The sequence below is a fragment of the Rutidosis leptorrhynchoides genome, chromosome 2 (genome assembly GCF_046630445.1).
Source record: "Rutidosis leptorrhynchoides isolate AG116_Rl617_1_P2 chromosome 2, CSIRO_AGI_Rlap_v1, whole genome shotgun sequence".
In the NCBI taxonomy this organism is placed as follows: domain Eukaryota; kingdom Viridiplantae; phylum Streptophyta; class Magnoliopsida; order Asterales; family Asteraceae; genus Rutidosis; species Rutidosis leptorrhynchoides.
Genome location: NC_092334.1, coordinates 348,011,840 through 348,039,096, shown reverse-complemented (window position 1 = coordinate 348,039,096; position 27,257 = coordinate 348,011,840). Strand labels below are relative to the sequence as shown.

The 27,257-nt window shown below is 31.5% G+C and overlaps 2 protein-coding genes across 2 annotated transcripts; one reads left to right on the top strand and one right to left on the bottom strand.

The window, feature by feature from the left end:
- The first annotated feature begins 246 nt into the window (after nt 1-246).
- Nucleotides 247-2,030, top strand: LOC139891957 (hypersensitive-induced response protein 1-like). Its single transcript, XM_071874982.1, has 5 exons — nt 247-435; nt 540-660; nt 837-928; nt 1,075-1,171; nt 1,669-2,030. The coding sequence occupies exons 1-5, from the start codon at nt 247-249 to the stop codon at nt 2,028-2,030; spliced, it is 861 nt and encodes a 286-aa protein (XP_071731083.1).
- A 1,759-nt stretch (nt 2,031-3,789) lies between these two features.
- On the bottom strand, nt 3,790-6,823 carry LOC139891956 (mitochondrial outer membrane protein porin of 34 kDa). The gene is made up of 6 exons (XM_071874981.1): nt 6,679-6,823; nt 6,297-6,364; nt 5,269-5,379; nt 4,838-4,924; nt 4,521-4,729; nt 3,790-4,432 (listed from the first exon to the last, which is right to left on the bottom strand). The coding sequence occupies exons 1-6, from the start codon at nt 6,725-6,727 to the stop codon at nt 4,126-4,128; spliced, it is 831 nt and encodes a 276-aa protein (XP_071731082.1). The 5' UTR covers nt 6,728-6,823; the 3' UTR covers nt 3,790-4,125.
- Nucleotides 6,824-27,257: the final 20,434 nt, after the last annotated feature.

The following is a 27,257-nucleotide window of genomic DNA, read 5'->3' as shown; positions in this document are numbered from 1 at the left end:
TTGTATTATTCTAATAGACATAACTGAACATAGATGTATGCCAATCTGGAACGAAGCCTTCTGTATTCATATGTATTCACTTTTTTATCATGAAGCTTTAATATATACATTTTAATTTTTGATTTTATATAATATAATGTAAAATAATCTATATAATATATATGTAGAGGATGTCATCATACACCATACTTATATCGAGTCATTTTTGTTTTTTAATAAGACATATCTTGTTTCGAGATTTGAATCATGGGCCAAATCTTTGGGTGCATTCAAGTGGAGCAATCTAATGTTGGCATACAAGAACATTTTGGGAAGCATGATAAAGTACTTGAGCCTGGTTACTACTGTTTGCCTTGGTGTGTGGGCTATCGGTTGGCTGGTAAACTCTCGGTGCGTCTGAATCAGCTTGATGTTCGTTGTGAGACAAAAACAAAGGTTTCTTCCCCTTCTCTTTATAACCAAATTTGTAATGTGTGCCTGATCATGTTATGCAACTGCCAAAATTTTGCAAGAGTATTCAGTTTATTGTGTTGTTTCAGGACAATGTGTTTGTTACTATGGTTGCTTCCGTACTCTATCGTGCCTTGTCCGAGAAGGCTGCTGATGCTTTTTATAAACTCTCAAATACACAGCAACGTATTCAAGCTTATGTTTTCGATGGTGAGATGCGAATTTCATACACATTATTTTAGCTTTAGATTAGTGATAATGATATTTAATTTATGGTCACAAGTCTGTTTGCTCATCCAACAACAGAAATGAATATCATAGCAGTTGTACTAGTTTTTGTGTTATTCATTTCAAAGGTCTAATTGTGCCCCCTTCAATATTATTAGTGATCAGGGCTACTGTACCAAAGCTGCTTTTGGATGACCTTTTTCTGCAGAAAAATGATATAGCAAGAGGTGTGGAAGAAGAGCTTCAGAAGGTAGTAGTGCTATTGTAATTTTTAACCTCTAAATAGTGCGTAAATAAATATTCGTATGTTGTTATGTAAATATGTGATGCTTCCTGATATTATTGTTGTTGTTGTTGTGTTGTGTTCCTGATATTATTGGTCTCGTTCTGTTTTAGGCCATGTCTGGATATGGTTTCGAGATTGTGCAAACTTTGATCGTAGATATAGAACCTGATCAACTTGTGAAAAGATCCATGAATGATATCAATGCCGGTAAGCTTGGTTAATTTGATTCAAGATAGATTAGTGTTCTGCTCACTTTAATAGTAGGGACAATTTTCATCTTAGTTAGTGAAATTTTTTGAATTTTTGGTTAATTTTATTATTGATATTTAACCAAGTAGGTAACAATATAAAACCTTGGCTAATTTCGTTCTCCTTATTTGGTTTATCGAGTAGTAGTTTTAGTATTTATATTAAAATGTATACTAAGTGGACAAACAAAGGTGTTTGTAAGCCTTTTCTAATAGGGTCATCTATACATCACCAAAGCTTATCCATACACCACTAAACATGCCTTAACCTTCTTTAGTGAGTTGTACAGTACAATATTTTAAAGCATGTTTAGTGTGAGTTGTACAGTACAATATTTTAAAGCATGTTTAGTGTTGTATGGATAATTTTGGTGGTATACGTATCATCGTTTGTAATTCTGATCAGTGATACACATACATACAATGTAAAGAATAATACCTTAACTTTGAATACAGCTTCTAGAATGAGAGTTGCTGCAAATGAAAACGCGGAAGCTGAAAAGATTATGCAAATCAAGCGAGCAGAAGGAGAAGCAGAATCTAAGTACCTATCTGGACTTGGTACCGCTAGAGAGCGCCAAGCCATAGTGGACGGTCTTAGGGACAGTGTGCTTGCGTTTTCCAACAACGTGTCAGGAACATCAGCCAAGGAGGTTATGGACATGGTGTTGATCACTCAATACTTTGAAACGATGAAAGATATCGGAGCTTCGTCTAAGTCTAGTGCTGTGTTTATTCCTCATGGACCTGGTGTTGTTAAAGACATTGCCTCACAAATACGCGATGGTCTTCTTCAAGCTGGAAGTGATCAAGCTTAGAGATCGTCATATTCTCGAAACGATTATGTTGAAGTGAAATGTGTAATGATTGAAATTATGTGTGAACATATTAGGGGGCTTTTTAACTTTAGGTAAATGATTTAGCAGCTGCATATATATGGATGTAATATGGTCAGAGTTTGTACATAAAAAAATGTTCTTACCATCTTTTCTGATTTGTATATAGCAATGTATACTGTTGTTTGTATAGTAAGGTTTGTCTACATTAATATTTCTGAGAACATGACATGTTCATTGACTAGTGATACTTGTTATTTATTAATCGACCAAAGTTATTGTATAAGTCTAGCTATGTATTTATGTTAGCCCACTTTGATATGGCCCAAGAGGCCCATGTAATTCTCTTTCTAAGCAACTCATGTACATCAGATTTCATGATGGGAAAATATGTCGTTATTGTATGCATCTATATTCTTTATACATCAATAAATAGTTTTGATAACCCAATGGAGTCCTCGAAAAAAATTTCGAAGATAATTATATTTTGAAAGGTACTTTGGTGATTGTTTACCTAAAAGAGTCATAGTTTATAAAAATATATGGAGTCAGATCCTTTTGTGTCCGACATATTTTGAATTTATCAAATATCAAGTACAATAACGCAAATAAAAATTGTGGATGTAAATCCCCTCTTTATCAATATATTTGCATTTCTAGGAGATGGATATCAGGATATACCATTATACCCATATTAAAAAGGATGATGATTTTTGTCATATAATATACATACCTAGGAGATGGATATCAGGATATACCATGATTTTTGTCATATAATATACAGCAAGCGTCGATTCATTGGCGACTTGACTGACTCTTAGAGCCTAAATTAAATTTCATGCAGGATTTAAAACCTATGGAAATTTGATTTTATCATTTTCATGGCGTCTCAATTTTATTTTATTTTATTTTTTAAAAAAATTTCCTACGTATTGGCCGGAGGTCCACTCGAAAGCAATCTCTCTATCCGTGGAATAGAGAGATGGACTTTTGTGAGTGTTTTCACTCTGGGTGGAGAAATGACTTGTCTTTATTCTCGAATAGGAGAATAATTGTCTACATCTTACCTCCTCCATACACCACTTATGTGATATTGGGTTTTGTTGTTGTTGTTGTTGTATCAAATATGTTATAGAGGCTTGTAATGCTAACATTCCAAAGCACATTTGATTGTATATAGTTAAACGATGGTGATATACAAATCATCAAGATTACAAATAAACTTGGGACAAACGTACGTACATCAGCAAAGTAAAATGTCAAAAGGAAGACTGGTGAAGGCTATTTATATAGTTTTCACTAACCTCATGTTTCTACTAGTATTTAATGGATGGTTTTACACCATCAAATATTTTCTGTGGTTCAGTTAAATACATGAGCGCAGGATGAACATAATTAACGAAGCTATACATATAAGAACCTGATTGGGTTTCAGCCTTTCAAGGACATCGCATTAAGTAGAAACAAAAACCAAATGAATCAGAATCTTAAAAAGCTCTTGAATAAAGTCGAGCTGGAGCAAGCTATACTAGTCTAGTAGTCCATTAAAACAAATGATTTTAAACATATCAACGGACTTGGATTAACTGAACAATAACCATACCATATTCATAAATATTGGTCAGAACCATGTATATGAGATTATGCACCACGAGTATGCAATGTGAAATCAAATACTCAAACGATTAGCAAAAATATTAAAAGCAAATTGGAGATTTTAGCACATCAACATCCAGGCACTTGATTATGCAAATCTTAAGATATGTGAACAACCAATGGATGTCAAAAACCAAATAAGCATAGGACCAAGATAACCAACAAATCCAACCATAAAACATGCATCAGCACCAGATCAAAATAAGTAAAAACACTTTGGGCAAGAAAAAGTACTTAATAGTCAATCAAAATAACAGTACCAAAATGAATATCTGCTACTATCTATCACCCATGGATAAGTAGAGAAAATATGGGTCCTTAAAAAACTGTCAGAATTATTTTCAGATCCATGAAAACCGCTTAAAGTACGGAAAGTATCAAAACCTTTCAACTTCAAACAAGATCAAAACCAAACATTTCATCAAGGCTTAAGAGCCAAGGCAAGACCAAACTTGGCACTCTTGTCAACAGCTTTGGTGTCAACTTCTCCTGAAATAGTGAAGAGGGATTTGGGGCGCCACTCGTGCTGGATCAGAGCATTGGCCTTTCCAAGGTTGTTAATGCGAGCCTTGACAGTGGTCAATGGGTCCAAAGCATGCTGGGTCCCAACAGTAATTGTGTTCTCATTGGTTGAGAAGCTGTGGTTCACTTCAGCACCCACTGATGTGTTGGTCAATGGCTTCACAATGTGGTAGTATGATGCATTCAGAGAGTCACCCTTGTCATTCCTGTTTTATTATACAAAAAGCAGCGGTTATATTATAAAATTAACAAGCTTTAAAATAAGAAAAAATTAATAAAGATGTAACTACTCACAAGGTCAAAGCAGCAATAAGGTCAGCATTGGAGAAGCTAATTCCAGCATTATACTTGGTGAAGTTGCCAGTTTTGGTGTCAAATGAAACGTCGGTTCCAATGGCAGCAACATCGGTTCCAACCACACCAGAGAAGTTGACAATAGGGTTTGCAGTCAACCCAATACTTGTGCAGATTCCAGCATAGTCATGCAAGTATTGCAGTTCCAACTACAGGAATAAAAGACAATTAAGCATAAATATATTATAATCAAATTTCATTATTTCATCAAGCAGTTTAAACATGTGGAATATAAAAGGACTGAACATGTTACATACCTTGCCAGACCTTTGATCTGGAACTTTGAAGCTAAGGATGGCCTTCAAACCAGGGGCAGGTTCATCAACGGTAATGATTGTAGAGAGCTGCGATAGTGGTACACGATTCAGGGGTTAAATTTCTTATAAACGCTCAAATGAGCTAACCAAAAACCAGTGCATAACTAGTATGGTACTTGTTGGCAGCAACATCATGAACATACAAAGGAAAATTAGATCAAGGATATTAAACTAGTTGCAACAAACTCTTACAATGTACATTATATACCAAAAAACTGATATTATCATCAGAAACCACAAGTATCACTAATAATGTCAGAGATAAGGTTGTAGCCGAGGAATATATAAATTTAAATAATGATTAATTAATAGGCAAAACGAAAGAAGAAGCAAAACAAAATATGAATGACAAGTAAAAAAGAGAAACCTACATTAGAGCTGGTATCCACTTTGACATCAGTAGTAATGTTGTTCCTCTTTAGTTGGGTATTGACATCTGCAAGAAATAGTTCGCCTTTCTTTGTTCCAGACGATGTGATTGCCTGTGTATTGTGAAACATGTAAGTTAAGTTATTGCTAATGTAATGGACTTAAAATACCAGATCCAGACAAAAAAAAAAACAATACAACTCCTTAGCAAGGCTTCCATTCAATAACAGATGGATACAAACATACATTTCTAAATATTCTAATAGAACACATATCAAATTTGACCGACTATGATAACCAAGAGAAACTACATAAACATTGGAACATATGATTCTAATATCAAACAAGAGCCTTCTAAATTTGAGATAAAATCGAGTATCATACATGCAAAGGCATTGAAAATCATGGTAATATAATTAGATAAGTTCAATCAATTAAACATGTCACCTAGCAAACTTAATCAAAAGAATCCATACCAAAAAGTGCAGTGTCAAATATGGTCAAAATTTTATATACATACTTCAAAACAATCAGATTACGAAATACATTTTAAATATATCTTTCAAAAGAACCTCAGAAGGATACAGCATTAAAACTATCTTTAAAAAATTCAAATTAAAGCATATAAACCTTCAAAAGTGTGAGTGTGGAGCCTAACATCAACTTTCTAACAGACACCTTTATCTTTATTTATTCATCAGAATCAGATACTCCAACTCCATAGAATATAAATAAAGTAAATAAACTATGTAACAATTTCTCATGTTCATTCTCAGTCACATACACCTCATTTATAGACTAAGTGGTCTGTTAACACATTCAGCTTTGAAATACACTCTATATTCATTAATGATTCCAAAATTATATAAAACATAGTTTAATCCAACATCAATAGCTAACGTAGCTAATATTAAACAAATAACAACATATCAAACTTCAATAGACTCATAAACAATAACTACAATCAAAATTATATAATAATTAAACAGATCTATAATTATAAAAAAGTGAAGAAAAAAAATAAACTCACGACTCCAGTAGGTGAATAGGTAGTGATGGTGAACTTATGATCGCTCTGGTGATCCTTGTACAGAAGATCTACAAAAACAGATTTAAATCAGCAAATGTAGATCAAATTAACATAACTTATACGATAACCAAATCATAAATCAAACTATTAAGCTCAAAAACATACATATCTACGAATACTTATACATACACACCTATATGTATCTAACTATATGTAAAATTGAATATATTAACAGAAATCGGACTATTAAGCTCGAATATACACAATCGAACATTTTAACATGCATACATACACATACAGATATCGATGTATACGTATATGTATATGGAAATATATCGATGAACATGTATATATAGAGATACGGATATATATATATATATACCTCTGGCTTTTTTGCCAATGTCGGTGTAGAGACCTGGACCTTTAACCATGATTAATTGATTGATGATTTGTTTGAAGACTGATATGAAATATGAAATTGGAGACGAAGACGATAGAATGAATGATATACAGGTTTTATAGGGTTAAATGATGATAAATGAATTGGGGAAAAAGAAAAGCCCTAATTTTTTGAGAGTTTATTCCACTGTGTGCGTGCCTTTGATTACGTGTCGTATTGCTTATTATGGATCGTTGGATTGAATTGAGTGGTGGCTTTTTGTGTTTGTGACCGTAGATGTTAGATGGCTTAGGTGATTTATTCATTTTTATAGGGGTAGTTTGGGAATTCGGGTTAGGTGGGCCTATAATTTACATTTCTTGGAGAAAAAGACAGTGTTATTTCTATTTTATTTTTGTGTGAAACACAAATTCCGTGATATTTAGCTTGTTATCCAATATCTATCCATATATTTTCTTTTAAAATGAACTTTTGTTAAATTAAAATTAAAATTAAAATATATATAATAAAAATTAGCAAAATTAATAATTTAAATGAATATTTCTCATTAAAAATATCCTAAAAATTATGTTTCAAATATTAAAAATGACACCATAACTTAATACATTTAAATTTGAAGAAGGTATAAAATAAAATATTGTAAAACGAACTGAATGTTGTAAAACGAACTAAAATGTGAACATAGAATTTGGAAATTTGTGTTATATATATATATATATATATATATATATATATATATATATATATATATATATATATATATATATATATATATATATATATATATATATATATAGTGAGAGGATCCAGTGAGAACTTTTTTAGTGTGAGAACTCTAGGAACTCCAAAAAACACCTAAATACGCTTAAATTCGAGCAAAAAAAGAGAAATTCGAACAAAAATACAAAACACGGACGAACAAAAATTTCATAGTCGAGCAAAAAAAAAAAATTCGAAAAAAAATGAAGAACCATTTTTTGTTCGAATATCAAAATTTTTGTTCGACTACCTATATGTTCTACATTTTTGCGTTCGAATTTCAAAAATGTAGAACACATTTTTTGTTCGAATATCAAATTTTTTTTCGTCCTTCTTTTTTTTTCGACTTTCTCCATTTTTGCTCGACTATCAGGTTTTTTGCTCGTCCGTGTCCTATTTTTTGCTCGAATATGGAGTTTTTTGCTCGAATTTCCCATTTTTGCTCGAATTTCAGTGTATTTTTGAGTTCTCAAGGTTCTCACACAAAAAAATTCTCATTTGATCCCTCTACTATCTATATATATATATATATATATATATATATATATATATATATATATATATATATATATATATATATATATATAGGGACAGGTTCAAACGAGAACCACTAAAAATGTGAGAACTGCGATAACTATTTAATTTAATAGTTTTTATGCGTTTAAATGCAACAAATTACATGCAAATGTTAATTAATGCACATATCATTAACAAACATATGTTCAATAGCTCAAATTACATGTTAAATTGTTAATTATATGAAACTGTTCACATGTTCGGAAATAAATATGCACATGTGAACGTGAAACTATATATTTAATTATATAGGTAAAAGATAAGTGTTTTTCAACTATTTTATGTTCATTCATGAAAGGACCCGTTCATATACATTATAAACGATTCACAATAGTTGATTACATCGCGAGGTATTTGACCTCTATATGATACATTTTACAAACATTGCATTCGTTTTTAGATGACAAACATTTTTTACATCGAAAATTGACAGGCATGCATACCATTTCATAATATCCACTATCCAACTATAAATTTACTTAATAACAATCTTTGATGAACTCAATGACTCGAATGCAACGTTCTTCGAAAAATGCTATAAAAGACTCCAAGTAATATCTTTAAAATGAGCAAACGCACAGCGGAAGATTTCTTTAACACCTGAGAATAAACATGCTTTAAATTGTCAACCAAAAGGTTGGTGAGTTCATTAGTTTATCATAAACGATCATTTTCATCATTTTAATAGACCACAAGAATTTCATTTCCAGTTCTCATAATATACGTCCCATGCATAGAGACAAAAATCATTCATATGGATTGAACACCTGGTAACCGACATTAACAAGATGTATATAAGAATATCCCCTATCATTCCGGGAAATCCTTCGGACATGATAAAAACGAATTCGAAGTACTAAAGCATCCGGTACTTTGGATGGGGTTCGTTAGGCCCAATAGATCTATCTTTAGGATTCGCGTCAATTAGTAGATCGGTTTACTAATTCTTAGGTTACCAAGCAAAAGGGGCATATTCGGCTTCGATCATTCAACCATATAATGTAGTTTCGATTACTTGTGTCTATTTCGTAAAACAGTTATAAAAATTGCGCATGTATTCTCAACCCAAAAATATAAAGGGTAAAAAGGCAAATGAAACTCACTATACTGTATTTCGTAGTAAAAATACATATAACGTCATTGAACAAATGCAAGGTTGGCCTCGAATTCACGAACCTAAATTAAGTATATATATATTTATATGTTGGTCAATATTTGTCTAACAAATTAGGTTATGTCATAGTGTACCACAATCCTAATGCTCGAGATTAATATGTAAAAGTCAACAACAGTCAATTTGACTCAAAATGATTCCCAAAATTATACATGATTATTATATAGTTTAAATATCGTCGTTTTATATTTTTAAATATTTTCAAAAGCTTTATTAGAGTAAATAATATTATTCATTTATCAATAAATAAAACTTTATATAAAAAAAATATACTTTTATATATCTTAAGTAATAAAGTTCATAAAAATATTATGATAAATCTTATTAAGGTAATTATATTATTTGTACTACATATTTATTTGATAAAATAATATCTATAATAATAGTAATTAAAAGTTGTATTATTTTGTAATAATAATTATTATCATAAAAAAATATCAATATTTATAATTACTAAGATGACATTATGGTAAAACGATAATTTTAATTATGATAACTTTAATATTTACGATACTTTTTAATGTTATCTTTAAAATAATAATTCTATTTAAAATGATAATAATAGTGATATTTTATAATAACAATGACATTTCTATTTAAAATGATAATTTTTGTTAAAATGATAGTTTTAATACTAACGATACTTTTAATAATAATAGTAATGATAAAAATAATAAGAACGATAATTTTATCTAAATCAATATCTTATAATATTTTAATTTCATCAAGATACTCTTACTCATTATTTCATAATCATTTCGTTTAATAGCTTTTAATCGTCTTTTATATCGTGTTCATAATAATGATAATAATAGTAATCAAAATAATTAGGTGTTACTAATATTAGTTTTAATTACAATAATACTAATAATGATAATTACTATGACATTATTAACGATAATACTAATAATTATTTTAATGATAATATAATAATAATAATAACAATAACAATAACCATTTTTAAATAATGATATATATATTAATAATGATAATAATAATAATAATAATAATAATAATAATAATAATAATAATAATAATAATAATAATAATTGGATAAAAGTTATAACGACAATAGTAACGACGATAATAATAATCATTTTTAATAATAATACAAAGATTCAATTGACTATAACTTCTAATCCGTTCATCGAAACTATTCGATATCTAAATGAAAAGTTCTTAATTTTTCGCTAGCTTTCCAACGACATGCATATCTTATACATTATCTCAACCACATATGTAACTAATTCAGAATTCAACATAACCTTTCTAATGACAATATCAAAAGTACAAGCATGCATAATCCTATATACTCGAGCACTAGCCAGGGATACACTATTAATAAATAAAAGTTAAGTTATGAGTGCTCACGTATCAATATTGAAATTCAATATTGCAGGAAAGGTACGTAGACGCAACGGAGACGATAAACACTAAATTGACCTCACGAGCATACCCATGAACCATACCCATAACCTCCATAGCTATAACCCATAATTTCCTTAGCCCTATCCCTTTCGGAAAGAAAGAAAAAAATCCCCATTTTGAAAATCACGCTCTCCTGACCTTGTCGTAATATTTTATGTACAATACTAGTAATATCGCTCCTAATAATACTAGTACTAATAATAATAAGATTAATATTAATAATATTAATATTAATAATAATAATAATATAATTATAATACAGAGTATATAAAGAAGAAAGATCGAATGTGTGAGAAAAATGAACCAGATATCGAGCGTTTTAAAGGATATCTCCCACCTAACCACATCATTTACATTATTGCATACCAACGAAAAAATTGATACTTATATTTTATATTTATATATATATTAAATCTTTATAATTAATTAAATATTATATTATATTCTCGTGCATAGTTAAAATGTAATTTTTGTTCAAATGAGTCGTACGTTGTCACTCGACTCATGTACCACTTTCGGTTTTTCGAGCGCACTTTCGTACGTTTAGAAAACTAGCCTTTTACGTTACGCGACGTGTACCTTTAATAATAATTTGACTTATTTATCAAAAATTTACTTTATTAAATGTATCTTATAAAATTTGAGCGTCGTGGTCATTTGCTTCTATAAATCAGTGATTCGTTGTTTATCAAAATATATTATTTTAAATTGGGACATTTTATGACTAAGTTAAAATATATATATATATATATATATATATATATATATATATATATATATATATATATATATATATATATATATATATATTTAATTAAAATTGTAAATTTGTACCTAATAAATATTTTTGAAATATTTTAACTAATGATATAATATTTAGCCTTTCAAAACCAAATAGATTTCAAAGTTCGTTTTAACTCGTTTTTAAATAATATTAGTTATTTTACCAAATAATGTTTTTAATATGAAAACTAAAGAGTTGATTTATCGAGGGACACGAGTTAATCAAGTAAAGTATATTTTTGAAATTTAAACGGAAATGATTTCTAACTTTTGACTAACTCTCGTTAATGACACTTTTGTAAATCACTTTTATCAAATATTCCGGATATCGTTAAAAAGGAAAGGTTTTCTAAATCAAAGTGGACCTCTTAACAGAGACTCGTAATCCTAATTCAATGTATCTGTTAAGTCAATCATTTGATAACATCTTCTAATCCCATCGATAACTATTTGAATATATATATTTCGAAACAAATACGTTTATGTAAAGTATTATACGTCTAATACTTTGTTAATGTTTTCAAGTTATAATATATACATATATACATATATAATCATATCCGATCCTATAATGGTTCGTGAATCTTTAGAATTTGGTCGAGGTTAAATGAATGTATGAACACAGTTTAAAATTCTTGAGATTCAACTTACAAACTTTGCTTATCGTGTCGGGAATATATAAAGATTTAAAGTTTAAATTTGGTTGGAAATTTCTGGGTTGTTACAGTACCTACCCGTTAAAGAAATTTCGTCCCGAAATTTGAGTGGAAAGGTGGTGAATGATAATAAGTATGTTTTCATGATGCATACGGGCTGAAAATTAGAGTTTTATCATCAGCGAATAATTTGGATAAATAATCCTTTTATATGAAGAGTACGAATGAAGCTAACATAGAAGATTAAAATGAGTAAGTATAGATTCATCTTATCATTTGACGTAGATATGATTGATTTCCATATTTCAAGGGATTTGAAAAAAATCTTCGTAATAAGATTTGATTCTCTGGTAACCAAGGGAATTAGGATCCGCTTTAAATGCGATCGTCCATTTTAATTGTTCTGTCAGAGATTTTCTTATAAATTCAACTCCTTCGTTTTCCTTACAACTCACACCTTCCGTTGATGCATTTTATGCAAGTCCCTAGACATCTACCCATGTCCATTGCAGGTACACCAGTTTACAGGCCACCATGATCGCTCGTTATAATCATATCCGTGTTTGCATGTAGTTACAGGAACTGCAGGAACGAAATTTGGATGTTTGGCTATGTTAGACTTAATCAGATGTACGAGGGAAGCCTCACTCGTTCGGCTGACAGGCTCATATGCACGGTTGATGCTGAGCTAAGTCACAATTACAACCTAAATGAGAAGTCACGACTGAGTGATCACCCGTACGGCTGATGAAGCCAACTCGTACGTGTGATGGATGAATCGTACGGGTGAGTCAACAGCAGGGGTATATAAAGTCTTATGTTCTTCATTTTAGGTTAAGTCTCTCATTTGTTACACACACTCAGATCTGGTGAGCTCCTCCGATTATCTCTCAGCCCAAATCACCCAGGTGGTGAATAATAGCTCTAGGTGTTGATCTAATCATACTTGATTTAGTTGTGGTTTGACTAAATTAATCCCAAAAAGTTTAACCTATTCACTAGAGGGTTTGATTCACTTATTCCGTCATTGTGTGGGTTAAATCTGTTGATTTCTAAGTTCCTAGTCATGTTTCATCACCTTCTATTCTTTCCCCCTTAACTCGTATTTTAAAGTATTCATCAATATACTCCATCCAGTTCTGATTCTCGATATACTTCTAACTTTTATATCAGTCATTCTTCTTTTTCATCTACCACCGGAAGAATCTATTTACTTCTACTATACTCTTGGGTTTATAGTGTTTCTAGTTCTCAGTGTCTTTATATTGCTATATGCATCGATATATATGGTTTATAATTTCTGGTTTGTCGTTGGGCTTTATATCTTTGATGTGCGTAGAGGTGTATACAAAATAGTTATATTTTTACAAGGAAATACTATTAAATACGATACAATTTTACACAAGATATTTATTTATTTATAGAATGGATATACCTAAACCTTGCTACAACACTTATAGGCAGTGTACCTAATCGTACAGTAGTGTAGTTTTTAGTAAGTCCGGTTCATTCCACAGGGATCTTAGCCAAGTTTAACGCTATATTTTTAAAACTATAATTGTAAATATATAAATATATATAAGTAGTATTATTATTATAAAAAGGGGGTTTTCACCGTTTAATGACCGGTTTGTCAATTTTAAAACTTTAGTCGCAGTTAAAACCTAATGTAAAATATTAAAAATAAATATAACTTAATTTTAAGCGTAACGTAAATAACGATAATGAAATTGCGATAAATAAAAGTGCGATAAATAAAATTGCGATAATTAAAGAGTACGATAATTAAAAGTGCAATTAAATAAAATAACAGTAAATAAAATTGCGATAATTAAAAGTGCAATTAAATATGAAATAAAGGAATTATGCTTATTTAAACTTCCGTAATCATGATGTTTGACGTGTTGATTTTAGTTTATTATCATGGGTTAATTGTCCTTTGTCCTGGATTATTCAATATGTCCGTCTGGTTTTTGTCCATAACAGTCCATCAGTCATAAATATAAAGTGCGAGTGCCCTCGTCAAATTATCCTTATATCCGAAGTCAAATATTCCAACTAATTGGGGACTTAAACTGTAACAAGGTCTTAATAGTTTGTTTAATAATTACACCAGGATATCGACTGCGTGTAACCCAATGTTTTAATACTTTGTTAACAATTACGCCAAGTGTCCTTGTACATAATTCACCCCTGTTTTAATAAGTCCATTGACTATTAATCCATTCCCGTATCCGGTTAAATGAACGATTATTAGTACTTATAAATATCCCGCTCATCGTGTCCGATCGAGTGTATATGGTTATTTATAGGTACGTCCAATTGTAAATCTTTATATTAAATTAACAAACTATCATTTAATTAAATAAATATAAAGCCCATTAATAGCCCATAGTCTAATTTCCACAAGTGTCGTTCTTTTGTCCAAACTCCAATTATGGTACAAAGCCCAATTATGTGACAACCCGAAAATTTTTGACCAAATTTAAACTTTATCTTTAAATGATTTAATGTTTTCGACACGATAAGCAAAGTCTGAAATGTTGAGTCACGAAAGTTTTGGAACTATATTCATATAATCAATTATTCTTTGACTGTTCTCGAAGATTCACGAACAATATATATAACTTATTGTGCATATATATATATATATATATATATATATATATATGATTTCAAGTTATTTAGTAAACGATAGTAACATTCGATTATTGATTTGATTGATATTTAGATAAGTTAACTAAAACATTTAAGATGAACCAGTAAAACACTAATTTGCTACAGTATTTTTGAATTGCTACAGTGCCCGAAAAGCTACAGTGTTTTCAAAAATCACTATTTGCTACAGTAAAAAAACTTTGCTACAATAACTTTGCTACAGTAAAACACTATTTCAAAATAAAAATGTATATATGTATATGTATATGCTACGAGACGATGATTTATAGAAGCAAATAACCAAAACACTTAATTGATTAAAGCTACACTTCGAGTGACATAGTTTATCAATGATTAAGTTTAATTTTTGATAAAGGTACACGTCGCGTAACGAAAAGTGCTAGTTTTCTAAATGTACGAAAATGCGTTCGAGAAACCGGAACCGGGACACAAGTCGAGTGACAACGTACGAGTCATCGGAACGAAAATTTCAAGTCAACTATGCACGTGAATTTAATATAATATATAATTAATTATATAAATTAAATATATTATATATAATTAAATAATATGTCGACAAGAATAAAAACAAATGATTGTGAGCTGTAATTCGATCTCATGAGATTAACATATAAACTCCATGCGATCGCATGGAGTGTGATTTCAGGAGATGTCTATAAATTGAATTCGTTTCACTGGCTCGACACACACACTTACATTTATATTACTCCCTCTGTTATTCATAATATTATTATTATTATTATTATTATTATTATTATTATTATTATTATTATTATTATTATTATTATTTTTTTTTTTTTTTTTATTATTATTATTATTATTATTATTATTAAGATTAATATTATTATTAATCTTAAGGTTAGGAGTATTATTATTAGTAGTATTATACATAAAATACTACGACGAGGTCATGAGCGAGTTATTTTCAAAACAAGCTTTTCGAACGGGTTTAAGCTAAGGAAATTATGAGTTATAGCTAAGGAGGTGATGAGTATTATTCGGGGGTATTGCTCGTAAGTCAAACTAGTGTTTATCATCTCCGTTGCGTCTACGTACTTTCCTGCAATATTGAATCACAATATTGATACGTGAGCATTCATATCTTATCTTTTATATATTAATAGTGTATACATGTCTAGTGCTCGAGTATATATGTTTATGCATGCTAATATGCTAAATTTTGTCGTTAAACAGTTTATGATGAATCACAAATTAAATACATATATTACTGATAAAAGGTATATGATATGCATGTATTTGGAAAGCTGGCGAAAAATCAATAACTTTTCATTTAGAAATCGCGAAATTTCGATGAACGAATTAAAAGATATGGGCAACTGAATTATGATCAACGTTAATTGAAATTGCTTTTGAATCTGAAATTAATATTTAAACAACTTGTCTATGAGATTGATAAATTGGAATTTTAGATATTACTAATCGAGTAAATGAATTTCTATATAAGGCACGTCTCGTTTTGTTGAACAATTGTCGAAATTGATTGTTTTATCATATTTTAAAGCCTTATAAAAACTATAGTTTAATTTTACAAGAATTGGGAAACTATATGAAATGTTAAAATGTTTTGATTGCCCTGATCATTTAACTATAGTATTGATTCAGATTGACTTTTTGTAACGACTTTTGATAACTTTTGTATGTCGATCTCGAGCATTAGGATTGTGATACACTATGACCTGACCTAGCTTGATAGACATTTATTGACCAACATATGTTCTCTAGGTTGAGATCTACGATTATTTGGTAATCCGAGTTTCAGTCACGTTTTGGTGAACGACTTTATGTGCTACTAAGGTGAGTTTCATTTGATCCCTTTTTAATTGCTTTTGCAATATATATTTTTGGGCTGAGAATACATGCACTTTATTTTAAACACAATGGATACAAGTACATACTAAATTCTACACTGAGTTTGAACCAAAAATCCCTTAGCTTTGGTAACTAGTAACTGTCAGTTATAAGAACTGGTGGGCGCGAGTAGTAGTATATGGATCCATAGGGCTTGATATCCCCATCCGAGCTAGAGCACTAGCCTTTTAACGGACGTATGCTATTTGAGAAGCGTACACGTTGGTTTGCGTGTATTATTAAGATGATTATACAAAGGGTATAAATTATATACATTAAGTTTAGTTACCAGAGTGCTCAATTTCGTAGAATATTTTGATAAACGTTTCTGGATGAAACAACTGAAATCTTGTGATCCACCTTTATATACAGATTATACGATACACTAAAACTATGAACTCACCAACCTTTGTGTTGACACTTGTTAGCATGTTTATTCTCAGGTTCCCTAGAAGTCTTCCGCTGTTTGCTTATATGTTAGACAAGCTTTGAGCATGGAGTCATACATGCTTTATTCAAGAAAACGTTGCATTCACAAAACCATCATCATGTATCTATTTTGACTGCATTGTCAATGGAAGTATTATTGTAAACTATTATTTACGGTGATTGTCTATATGTAGAAATCATCAGATGTTAAAAACTTTGGATTTAAATATTCATTATGGTATACCTTTTCCAAAGAATGCAATGTTTATAAAACGTATCATATAGAGGTCAAATACCTCGCAATGAAATCGATGAATGACATATTATTCCATATGGATTTGGAGCGATCGTCACACATTACCCCATCTTTAATATTTTAGCCCAACATCACGATTACTTCGGCTTAAATAAGCATAATAATGACTTAGCTACGAGAAATTAATTTAAAAAGGTTGAACATAACTTACAATGATTAAAAATAGCGTAGCGTTACACGGACAGAATTTCGACTTACACCCTAAAACATTCGCTAACATACCCTTATTATTAGAATTAAAATTAAAATTAAAATTATATATATATATATATATATATATATATATATATATATATATATATATATATATATATATATACGTTGATAGATGAAGAGAAAAAGATGTGTTTGTTCGCTAAAAACTCGTCGCCTTTTATAGATGTGGCCAACATTTCAGGGCCATGCGATCGCATGGCTTTGATGCCTGATTCCCATGCGATCGCATGGAGGGCAGTTCCAGCTCACACTCATTTGTTTTCTTGTTTGCCGACGGTTTATAAATATAATATAATATATATATAATTTTTAAGAATTATTTATATATTATATTATATTCATGTGCATAGTTGACTTGTAATTTTTAGTCCGTTTCGTCGAGCGTTGAGAGTTGACTCTGGTCCCGGTTTCGGATTTTCGAACGTCCTTGCGTACAATTTAATATCTTGTACTTTGCATTTTGCGTCTTGTACTCTTGTAATTTTGAGACGTTTCTCATCAATAATTTGAACCACTTTGATTGTATTTTGTACTTTTTAACTTTTTGGTCGTTTGCGTCTTCAATTCGTCGAATCTGTCTTTTGTCTTCACCTTTTATTATTTAAACGAATATCACTTGTAAATAGAACAATTGCAACTAAAAGCTTGTCTTTCTTGAGGGATAATGCTATGAAATATATGTTCGTTTTTAGCATTATCAAATATTCCCACACTTGAGCGTTGCTTGTCCTCAAGTAATATAGTCTTGAAATAAAAATACTAGAATCACTTCTTTATTCTTCACACTTTGTACATCAGTGATTTCTATACGGTGGTATGAACAATGGTAGTAACGATGTGGTTTACAGTCCCACATGACTATAAAAATTTAGATCCTTAAGGAAATTGGATCTTTATGAAAACATTTGATCTTTTGAAAATACAATCTAGCTTTTACCTTAGATAAGTTTTCCGGAATAACCCTTCACCGGTGTTTGCAAATTGTTTTTTTGGGTTTGGTGGCTTTCAGATTTGAAAATTTTAGCTCAAAACTTGCGGTTTTGTGTCACCCACTTGCTAACCTTGTATTGGGAAAGCAACACTTCCAGTATACTTGCTCCGTATATTACCTTTCGGTAAACTACCATCCGGTTGTAGAGGAAAGCGTTGAATAAGCAACTGTTAAGGCAATGTTCCCTGACATGCTTTTAATTATGGTTTATATCGTGTCGGATGCAATTACTATCCTTTTTAGGAGCAATACTAAAGCTCACCCTATAATTTTTCGGTCTGGCACAAGGTCCTATCTTTGATTATGCTATGCAACCACCGTTCTTACGGTTGACACCCGATTTGGTTCAGGTGACCTAATGAATTCTAGGTGAATTCCTAGGATTTTACGTTCAATGGTAATGAACGCATTAAAAATGGGTTTTCGGAAAACAAATCGGTTTGTAGTTTTGATCAAAATATTTTCTCGTTCAAGCTCGAGTTTAGATATCATATAATTCCATGAGTTTGAATTCTCAATCTTTAAAAGTCAATCTCAAGGATTGAGTAATATCAGTCTTAAAAGCTGATTTTTGATCTTTAAGGAGATTATCCTTTCTGGGGATCTGATTCATTAGTCTTATCAAGCTAATTTGCATGGCGCCCTCCCCATTTTACGAGACAGATCCTCTCATGGATAGGATAAGTCTGACCACTTGGCGACCCTGTTTGATACTGAGGTCCGTGGATTTCCTGCTGATTTTAGAGATGACTTTTCTAGATTTTTCGTCAACCTACAGCTGGTCTGGACGACAACTTCCTGACCTAAATCAAGAAGCGCGTTTCTTTTTCTGAAGACTTTACTTCCTTTTAATAATGGAATTGATTCATTTTGTAGATCCATCTTTCTTTCAAATATCTTACAATTTACCGGGTAAAACGGTTAATTTTGTCCAAAACAAAAGTATCTTCAATTATTTGTAAAAAAATATGTGATATATGTTTTAAATAACTTGGTAAATTTTTCCCACACTTGGCTTTTATTTTCCTTTCTTTGCCTTTTTATTGTCCTCTATTCCATTTTAAATGAATTCTAACATTTTGGGTTGTTTCTCAATTTATGTCTTTTCCGAGGTAACAATAATTTCGGTGTTAACACCTAGTTTTATCGTTCATAAATATGTATAAACATGATTTTGAATTCATTTAATTGAAAATTTTGAGAATTTTACTAGAATTGGGTAGTCAGTATATAAGACTAGGGCTGTTCTTTATTATCAGAGAGCACTAGATTCTAATACAACTACTGTGTTACTAGTATTTTTAATGGTAACCAAGTGTATAAGTTAAAATTTTTTTAAAAATCCGAAAGAATTTAACCTCTTCCCACACTTAAGATCTTGCAATGCCCTCATTTGCAAGAAATCAGTAACAATTTAAATTATTGAGGGTGATTAGCGTAGAAAAATGATTAAATTTTACCAAAGTTTCCAAACATATTGGCGTTTGTTTGTTGAATGATAAATGGCACACATCATTTGTTCATTCCGTCTTGTTGTTACATCATATTTATTTTTTGTTTTGTCGTCAAAATTAGTAGCTTTTGCTGAACTTAATGCCAGTCTTTGAAAATGCGCTGTTTTATCCTGTTGTGTACAATTGACAATATACATACATACAAATATAAACATGCATGGTAATTTGAAATGGGACTTAAAATCCCACTTTCAAATCAAATATGAAATATTAGTACAACATAATAAAAATATTAAACATTACATAAAAGTATCAATATTTATATGTTTAAACATAAATAAATAAAAATAAAAAATAAAAATCATAGAAATCACCAACGGGAACTATATCAATCTGGATAGGGGTTCCAGTTCATGTCGTCGGTTGGGTTCCATGGTTGGTGATAGGTGTACTGGTAGGCCTGGTTAGGGTCGTAGAGAGTATATGGTGGTCTCATCTCTGGCTGGTGTGGAGGATAGTAAGCAGGTCGGGTCGATACGTAGTGATCCTGAGGTGATAGCCGGCTCATGATCTGATGCTGGTGATAGTGCCATCTATCATGCTGTCGTTGCCTGGAATGCTCGTAATCATTCCGGGCTTGCCACTGCTCGTACCGTCTATGTCTCTCCTCGTTTGTCATATCTACCTCATCTACACGCTGGTAGACGTCAGTCATAGCCTCCCTAATGACATCCTTAATGTCATCTGCTTCCTCCATTTTCTCATCTGAACCTCTCTCTACCTGAGGATGATTACCAACATAGGGTATTACCTGATTGCGTCTGCTTTTTAATACTTTAGCACCCTGATAGACCCTCAATCCTAAAGGCTCAACCTGTTCCCTACATACCAAAAGTGAACCCCCTTGATCCCTATCTACACCCAAATACTCTCCAATGAGAGTAACAAAAATACCTCCTCCTATTATTCCCCCTTCCTGTATTCCTTCCACCATTTTAGACAAATAAAAACCAACACAGTAAGGGATATTAACAAAGCCTCTTGGGTCTCAAATACACTTAAGGTAGAATAAATCATCTAAGGTCATTTTCTCCTTGTTGTGACCTCTCTATATAATTGAGTTAGCCAGAAATCTATGAATTATACGAAGCTCGGCTCTGTGAATATGTAAGTAGGTGTGTGTTCCTGCCCGCCCAAAAACATTAAAATCTGACATACGCCTCCAGACGGCATTAGCATCAAAATTTCTATCTACCCTTTCACCATGATAAATCAAATTCATACAATCGGGTAATAGCAATTCAGTGGGCGTATATATCTGTAAAGCCCTGACCATGTCCAGCATGGACATCCTGTACATCCTACGGCCAAGTATAAATCTAAGAAAACTTCTATCATCTAATCTATCTACATCCGCATTAAGTGAAATAGTACTCATAAGCTCAATACACCATTCCTTATATACAGGTTTACGAATGGTGAATAAACGTTCCCAATCGGGAAAAGAAGAGCGGCCATACCTTTGGATCAAATGTTGTCTAACTGAGTTAACAAGTTGGACCCTTTCCAAAGGCTCCCAATCGATTACCCTTGGCACTTCTACATTTTTTGGTATCAGTTTGAATTTGTTAATTTGATATGTTGGGTAATCTTTCCAACTTCGATCAAATCTTAGATTGGGATGCAACTGTTCTTCATGAATCGTTGGGTAAGCTACTATCGGATGCATCGGAAATACTACGTAAGCATCAACATATTCTTGATGCAGATCATAATAAGGTACGTGTTGATCAGGTTGTTGTTGTTGTTCCTGTTGTTGCTCCGGTTCAGGTTCATATTGCATTTCTGGTTCAGGCTCTGGAGCAGGTTGTCTAGATGATGATGATGCACCATCAGTATTAGTAAATCTCTGCAAAACACATTAAACACAAAATTTGTGCATCCAAATATGCATTAGTGTTAGCAAAATAACAAATTAACACAATTACAATAACATGTTCAATCAAAATTAAACTTATATACATTTTCACAATTTTTACAATTCTACACTTTTTCAAATAAGCATATATGAAAATGTTTACAAAGTTCATAAGCATTTAACTCAAATAACATGTTAAAATAACCATTACTAGCAATTAAACAAGTTTCAAATGGCATTTACATCAATTTAATCAAGTTCATGAATTTTATACCTAAAAAGTCCACTTTAATTCTCAAAAATTATGTTTAGGATCAAAGTTTGGATCATTTAGCTACCTAAACATGTTACACTACTTAATTTAGCAATAATTCATGACAAAAATCGGCCATAACCTGTTTATATCAAAAAGCCCCAAATTGCTCAAGAACACAAACCCTAGATTCCTAATAATTTTGAAGTTTTTGGCTTCAAATCATGTTAAATAGCATCAATCTAGGTTATACATGCATAATATACTAACAATTTAACTCTAATTACACTAGAAATTAACAAAATCAAATTAGGTAAAATATTAATAAATATCACAAAAACTAGAAAATTTATGAGTTTAGGGGTGTAATTTTTACCTTCTTTGAAAAGCTTCTGAACAATTTCATGATTAGAGCGAGAAATTTGACGAATTACGGTAAAAATTTGCGAATTTTAGAGAGGTTTTTGGGGTATTTTCGTGTGTGTGTGTGTTGGAAGTGAGGAGCAGCAGCAGCGACTGCTCTTTTTGATCCTGGCCTGATTTCGGTCTCCATGCGTTCGCATGGATTTGAAGGCCAAACCCCATGCGATCGCATGGGGGTCTGGTATTTTTTTTTTTTATTTTTAAATAAAACATTATACTTATTAAAACAAATAATTAATTAAATTTTAAAAATTTTGTTTCTTTTTAGGAGTGAGGGCGTTTCGGATCGTTGTCCTAGTCCGTCCCTCGATAAAATTTTAAAATTTGTCTTTTTTAAGCACAGTTTTAAAAGTAAAGATTTTTGGGTTTTTTTTAATGTTTTTGGCATACTTTAATTCAATAATATTAAAAATAATGATAATAAAAGTTCTCGTCCCTCCCTTGGGTAGAGCAATTTCAGTTCAACGACCTAGTTTCAACTCACGACGAATTTTAAATATCAAATTTTTAACTTAACGGAATAAAGTAAATTTTGTTTTTAAATTCACACCAACTAAAATTTAAAATGCATAAAATTAAAAATTCATATTATTAATATTTTTATACATACAAACTTTATATTAAAAATTTTGTTTTTAAACATACAAACTTATATTAAAAATATTAATTTTTTAAATATTTACAAACTTAAATATATTGATTTTAAAAAGTTTACAATATTAATTTAATATTTCTATAGTAATTTTAAAAACATGGTAAAAATTAAAAATTAAAAATCTTTTTGGTCTTTTATCACACTTTAATCAATCAAATATTATCAAAAATATACGCCCCTCTTTTCGGTAAAGTAATTTCAGTTCAACGACCTAGTTTTACTCCTGACAAATTTTTGAAATATTTTGGGTTGATTGATTAAAGATATTTATACCTTAAGAATAAACGGTAAATTTCGCAGTGATGTAATAAATTTTTGTATGATATCAATAATTTTGGTTACGCATACCTAATTTTATTGAATACCAATTTAATACTTTATATCGAACGATTTAGCGTTTATTATCAAAAGGTTAAAAGCAATAAAAAACTGTACATACTTACCTATGAGAAAGAATTCTTAGAGACCTGCTTTAGCCGACTCATAGGAGAGTCGTGTGATTTGGTTCTCCATAGCTACGTAAGCATAACCTCGAATCTTCAATATCTTTTCTTCTAAACATATGAACGGTCCTTCTCTGCATAGAGTAACAAATTCGGTATTTGAATATGTTTGATTATTTGAACATTTACCTTCGTGTGACCATTTTCCGCATTTGTAACATCTTTCAAGCTGTCGTGCTCTTCTTTTCGTTGCGGATTTTGATTTTCCTTTACCAAAATGTATCTTATGATGATCTTTTCTAAGTTCTTTTCTTACTTCGTCCATTTTTTCTCTTATGAATGATACCAGTTCACTCGGAAGTGTGTCATTATTACGTTTAGTAATCATAGCGTGTAGCATTAGACCATGGTTCAGATCAAAGGAATTCTTCATCTCGTAAAACCTAAAAAAAATAAAAATTCAGAATGGGGGGAGAAGACTAGTTCTTTAGGGTCTGCTAGGGAAAGACCATTCGGATTCCATTCTCGGAAACTACACGAAAACAGAATATCTAACTCTAACAGAAATATATATTTTCCTTAAAAGACTTGATTCTCCCCACACTTAGTTAGCTGTGGTGTCGAAATTGTGATTAACTTCATCTTCAACTTCCATTGGATTATCTATGTAATGTTTAACTCTGTGACCATTAACCTTAAATTCAATTCCATTTGAATTTATTAATTCTACTGTTCCGTACGGGAAAACTCTTTTGACTATGAATGGTCCAGACCATCTTGATTTCAATTTTCCAGGAAATAGCTTGAATCGTGAATTGAAAAGAAAAACTCTGTCTCCTTCTTTAAATTCTTTTGAACTTCTGATTCTTTTATCATGCCATTTCTTCGTTCTTTCTTTATAGATTAACCAATTTTCATATGCTTCATGTCTTAATTCTTCTAATTCGTTTAGTTGACTTAACCTCAGACGTCCAGCTTCATGTAAATCAAGATTACATGTCTTCAAAGCCCAAAATGCTTTGTGTTCAATTTCTACTGGAAGATGAAATGCTTTTCCGTAAACGAGTCTGAAAGGTGTGGTTCCAATTGGAGTTTTGTAGGCTGTTCTAAAAGCCCAGAGTGCATCCTCCAATTTCATGGAACATTCCTTCGGATTTGATCCTACGGTTTTCTCTAGAATACGTTTTAAAGCTCGGTTGGTATTTTCAACTTGTCCACTTGTTTGTGGATGATAAGCGGTTGAGATTTTATGAGTTACTCCATATCTTTTGAGAACTTTCTCAAGTTGATTATTACAAAAATGAGTACCCCGATCACTTATTAAAGCTTTCGGTGTTCCAAACCTTGCAAAAAGACGTTTTAAAAAGTTGACTACAACTCGTGCATCGTTAGTTGGGAGAGCTTGTGCTTCCACCCATTTAGATACATAATCAATGGCAACGAGAATGTAGAGATTATTATGAGATTTTAGAAATGGACCCATAAAGTCAATAACCCAAACGTCAAATACTTCACATACTTGAATGACATTTTGTGGCATTTCATCACGTTGACTTATTTTTCCGGTCCTTTGACAAGCATCACAGGATTTGCAAAGAAGGTGTGCGTCTTTGAAAATTGTAGGCCAATAGAATCCAGCATCGTAAACTTTTCTTGCTGTAAGTTGAGGCCCATAATGCCCTCCTGTTGGTCCTGTGTGACAATGGTTTAAGATTTGACTAGCTTCATCTCCGAATACATATCGGCGTATTATTCCATCGGGACAACTTTTAAACAAATGTGGATCTTCCCAGAAATAGTGTTTTATATCACTAAAGAATTTCTTTTGTTTTTAGTACGACAACCCTTTTTCAAGGAATCCACATACTAAGTAGTTTGCATAGTCTGCAAACCATGAAATTTTACTATAATCTATCTTCAATAGATATTCATCAGGGAAGTTATCTTGTATGGCTGATTCATTTAGAACTTCTAATTCGGGATTTTCAAGGCGAGAAAGATGATCAGCGGCGAGATTTTCTGCTCCCTTTTTATCTCGGATTTCAATATCGAACTCTTGTAAGAGTAAGGTCCAACGGATTAATTTTGGTTTAGCATCTTGTTTTGAAAATAGGTATCTAAGAGCAGAATGATCGGTATACACCACCGTTTTAGCTAGAACGAGATATGAACAAAATTTGTCAAAAGCAAAGACAATAGCAAGGAGTTCTTTTTCATTAGTTGTGTAATTTATTTGTGCTCCTTGTAACGTCTTACTATCATAATAAATAGGTTGAGATCATTTTTCAATCATTTGTCCTAAAACGGCTCCCATTGCAAAATCACTTGCATCGCACATTAGTTCTAACGGTAGATTCCAATTTGGAGTTATCATAATCGGCGCATTAGTGAGTTTTTTCTTTAAGAATATTAAAAGATTTGATGCATTCATCTGAAAAGATGAATGGAGCATCCTTTTCTAGGATTTTATTCATAGGAGTGGCAATTTTAGAAAAATCTTTTATGAAACGTCGGTAAAAACCGGCATGCCCTAGAAAACTCCTAACTCCTCTAACATTGGTGGGATGTGGAAGTTTAGCAATTACATCTACTTTAGCTCTGTCCACTTCAATTCCTTCCTTTGAAATTTTATGACCAAGAACGATGCCTTCTTTAACCATGAAATGGCATTTCTCCCAATTAAGTACTAGATTTGATTGTTCGCATCTAATAAGTATTCGTTCAAGATTAACTAGACATGATTCAAAAGTATCACCGAAGACTGAAAAGTCATCCATGAAAACTTCCATGCATTCTTCTATCATGTCGTGAAAAATCACCATCATGCACCTTTGAAAGGTTGCAGTGCAGGGGCGTTGCAAAGTCCAAATGGCATGCGTTTGTAAGCAAAAGTACCATAAGGGCACGTGAATGTGGTTTCTCTTGGTCCTCGGGTGCTATTGGAATTTGAAAATATCCGAAAAAACCGTCAAGAAAACAATAGTAACTATTCCTGACTAATCTTTCCAACATTTGATCAATAAAGGGTAAGGGAAAGTGATCTTTTCTGGTGGCGTCATTTAATTTTCTATAATCAATACAAATACGCCATCCTGTTACAGTTCCAGTAGGAATAAGCTCATTTTTCTCATTTGTGATGACAGTCATGCCACCCTTCTTAGGTACGCATTGAACTGGGCTTACCCATGGACTATCAGAGATTGGATAAATTAAACCTGCATCAAGCAGTTTAATAATTTCTTTTTTAACAACATCTTGCATATTAGGATTTAGTCTTCGTTGGCGTTGCACATACGTTTTATGACCTTCTTCCATAAGGATTTTATGTGTGCAATACGAAGGACTTATTCCTTTAATATCATGAATCTTCCATGCAATAGCTGGTTTATGAGCTTTTAGCACAGACGTGAGTTGAGATTTTTCATTTTCAGTAAGAGAAGACGATATTATTACCGGTAATTCAGATTCACCATGTAAATAAGCATATTCCAAATGGTTTGGAAGTGGCTTTAACTCTAATTTCGGTGGTTCTTCTATCG